The 2,749-nt window shown below is 41.5% G+C and overlaps 1 protein-coding gene across 1 annotated transcript; it reads right to left on the reverse strand.

The window, feature by feature from the left end:
• Positions 1 to 225: 225 nt before the first annotated feature.
• Positions 226 to 2,358, reverse strand: LOC114040616 (protein FAM111A-like; the record flags this gene model as incomplete). Its single annotated transcript, XM_027858725.1, has 1 exon — positions 226 to 2,358. A coding segment is annotated over one exon (1,935 nt), but the record flags the coding sequence as incomplete, so codon positions are not given.
• Between the last annotated feature and the right edge of the window lie 391 nt (positions 2,359 to 2,749).

Below are 2,749 nucleotides of genomic sequence, written 5' to 3' on the forward strand. Positions count from 1 at the left end.
GCTGTCTGCCTTCATCAGCTCTCATCATCACCAAGATGCCACAGGAACACGTAGGATGACCATGTGTCATCTTCTTCGCTTGCTGCCTCAGAACTGGAGAAGCAGCATGAAGCGGGGGAAAAGGGATGGACTTGGAATCAGGAAAACGTGGGTTTACACGCCAAGCTCTAACCCTAACTAGCCTGTAATTTGGGCAAGTATGCTACCTTTAGATATCCACATCACAGGGTTGTGAGGCTCAGATGAAATAATCTCTGTAAGGGGTTTTGCAAACCCTAAGGCACTATGTAAATGTCAGTTATCGATTCTCTGTGCAGGACTTATGAGAAAATGTGTGGGCATATGGATGGGAAGGCATGGAAGAGCTGTCATCAGCGTCAGGGCAGACAGTTCCTGGTGCTGATTCCTTTCCCCACATAGGAGTCAGCCCCAGACACTTGGTGGTGAATCATCAACATTCACCATTTCTACATCCTCTTGGTATGGAAATAGTGAAGTATACCAACTTTCATGATTCTGTTTCATATCATTGTGAATGGAATTGATAGAAATGCCAAACTCAATGATACTCTGTTTCTGACCCTGAAAGTCATATTTGAAGCCAGCAGAGTGCATGGCAACCAGTCGGCCAGATGTATCAAGTATTGGGGAGCCAGAGGATCCACAGAAGAAACTGGTGTCATAGGTCAAGCAATCCTGAGAGTTTATCATCTGATTTTCTTTTAAATTTTTCAAGGAGAACATGTGGATGCATCTATCCTCTTTGTCAGGGCAGTTTGTAGGATTGCATTCTAGCTTCTGCTGATTCTGGAGAACTGTCTGACACTTTTTTACCCGATCTGCTAGAGAGATCACAGTACATATGTCAATTTTCTTCACCTCTCCTTCTGGGTGTCCAATAATAAAAACCATGCCATTACAGGGGAGTTCAGTGCTCTGCTTCTGCTTAAATAAACTCTTAGGAATTTCATTTCCCTTCAGTTTTAAGACTGCATAATCCAAAGTCTCACTTTCCACCTCAAACCAGGGCTCAATACTGATTCTTTTGCTGGAATATTTAGGGTTTTCATCAGTGAAAGTCACAAATGCATTTTCACTAATTGTCTGTGCCCATTTTTGTTCTTCCACGTCACCAATGATGGCATGTAGTACATGTCGACAAGTAAGAAGGTACCTATCCCAGAAGACAAAGCAAGTACCAGAGATAAATCTTCCATTCTTGGTCAAATGTATATATCCAATGGAGTCAACTAAAGGAACAAGTGTCTTAAAGCTTTTGGATGTCATGGCATCCTCAGTTACTTTACTAAATTCTTCTCGATATAGATTAAATAGCTCATTGCCACTTTTTCCAGTAATGTTTTTCTCTTTCTCAAAGAAATCTGTGATCCAGTTCTTTTCCTCTTCAAAAAAAGTATATATTTTTAAGATGCTCTTTTTAATAAAATAGACATTGCTTTCCTTTGGCTTCGATATTGAAGGAATTGGTTTCCTGTCTCTCTTTGCCATCTCTAGCTTCAAAAGCTTGTTATCAGCACTGACTGATGGTGCAACTTCCTGGACGGTACCATAGTCATCCATTTCTTTCTTTGAATTTGAGTTTTGTTGTAAGGTCATTTTCTTAACCTTCTCTTTAAGTCCATTTTGAGATTTTCCTTTTTTAATTTCTTTAACAATCACATCAAATTTTTGGTTTGCTACCTTTTCCACACGGATATTTTTTGTATATTTGACCCCTTCCTTGACTAGTGTCCAATTGTTTTCTGTCACCCAGGGAAGAAATCTGTCGTCATTGCACAGGGCATCATATACAGTGTCTCCTTGAAAGCCATAGACACACAGATAGTCATCGCTTTTGGCACCATAATAAGATTTAACAATTTTTTTCCTTTCTCTCCCCATCGCAGAAACGCAAAATGTGAAACAGTCCTGGTTGGTACTTTTGGTGTATTGCTGTTCATCGTTCTCACTCTTTTTGGTTTTTATAAATGTAATACGAAGATGGGAACTTTTTGGCAGAGACTTCAAGGGCATCCCTAAGTTCACGTATTCTTTACCAGTTTCACCTGTCGACACTCTCATCTCTTCCCCTGGTCGTTTCTTCCGCTCATCCTGGACAGCCTCGTTCTTCATCAGAGTGGTATACACGCTGTCACTGGGTTTATCATATACCTTATAAGTGCCTGATGAACTCTTGTGCCATTGGGCCATCGTAATGATAAATTCAACTTCTGTGTCATCTGTGGGATGCACTGTGGCAACCTGCTCACTGCATTTACCGACCTCACTTGGTATTAAGGTGCTCTTTCCAGGACACTCCTTTCCACCTGGCTGGGTAAGAGGATGCTCCTGTTTTACCTTTTAAAAGAAAAAAGAGAGAGAGAAATGGAGCAGGAAGCACCCTTGCTTAGAGGCAGTGAAGAGGTGGGATGGATAGAGCACTGGGCCTCAAGTAGGAAGACTGTTAGTTAACTGGGGCTTGATGAATGGAACTCATATTAAAGAAAAGGATTTCTACTTTGCTGCTGTATCCTAAGGACCATGAGGCCTTTCCCTCTGACTTGCACTTAACCCTTCCTAGATATATTGTCTCCTCCTACTACAATGTGAGCTCCCTGAGAGAAGGGCTTCTCTTGGAGTTTGTGTTTATGTTCCAGGGATTAACTCAAGCTCAGTGCTTGGCACATAGCACTAAAAAACCACTTCCTTCCTTCCTTCCTTCCTTCCTTCCTTCCTTCCTTCCTTCCTT

This window comes from Vombatus ursinus, unplaced genomic scaffold, assembly GCF_900497805.2.
Source record: "Vombatus ursinus unplaced genomic scaffold, bare-nosed wombat genome assembly UNPS02013830.1, whole genome shotgun sequence".
Taxonomy (NCBI): domain Eukaryota; kingdom Metazoa; phylum Chordata; class Mammalia; order Diprotodontia; family Vombatidae; genus Vombatus; species Vombatus ursinus.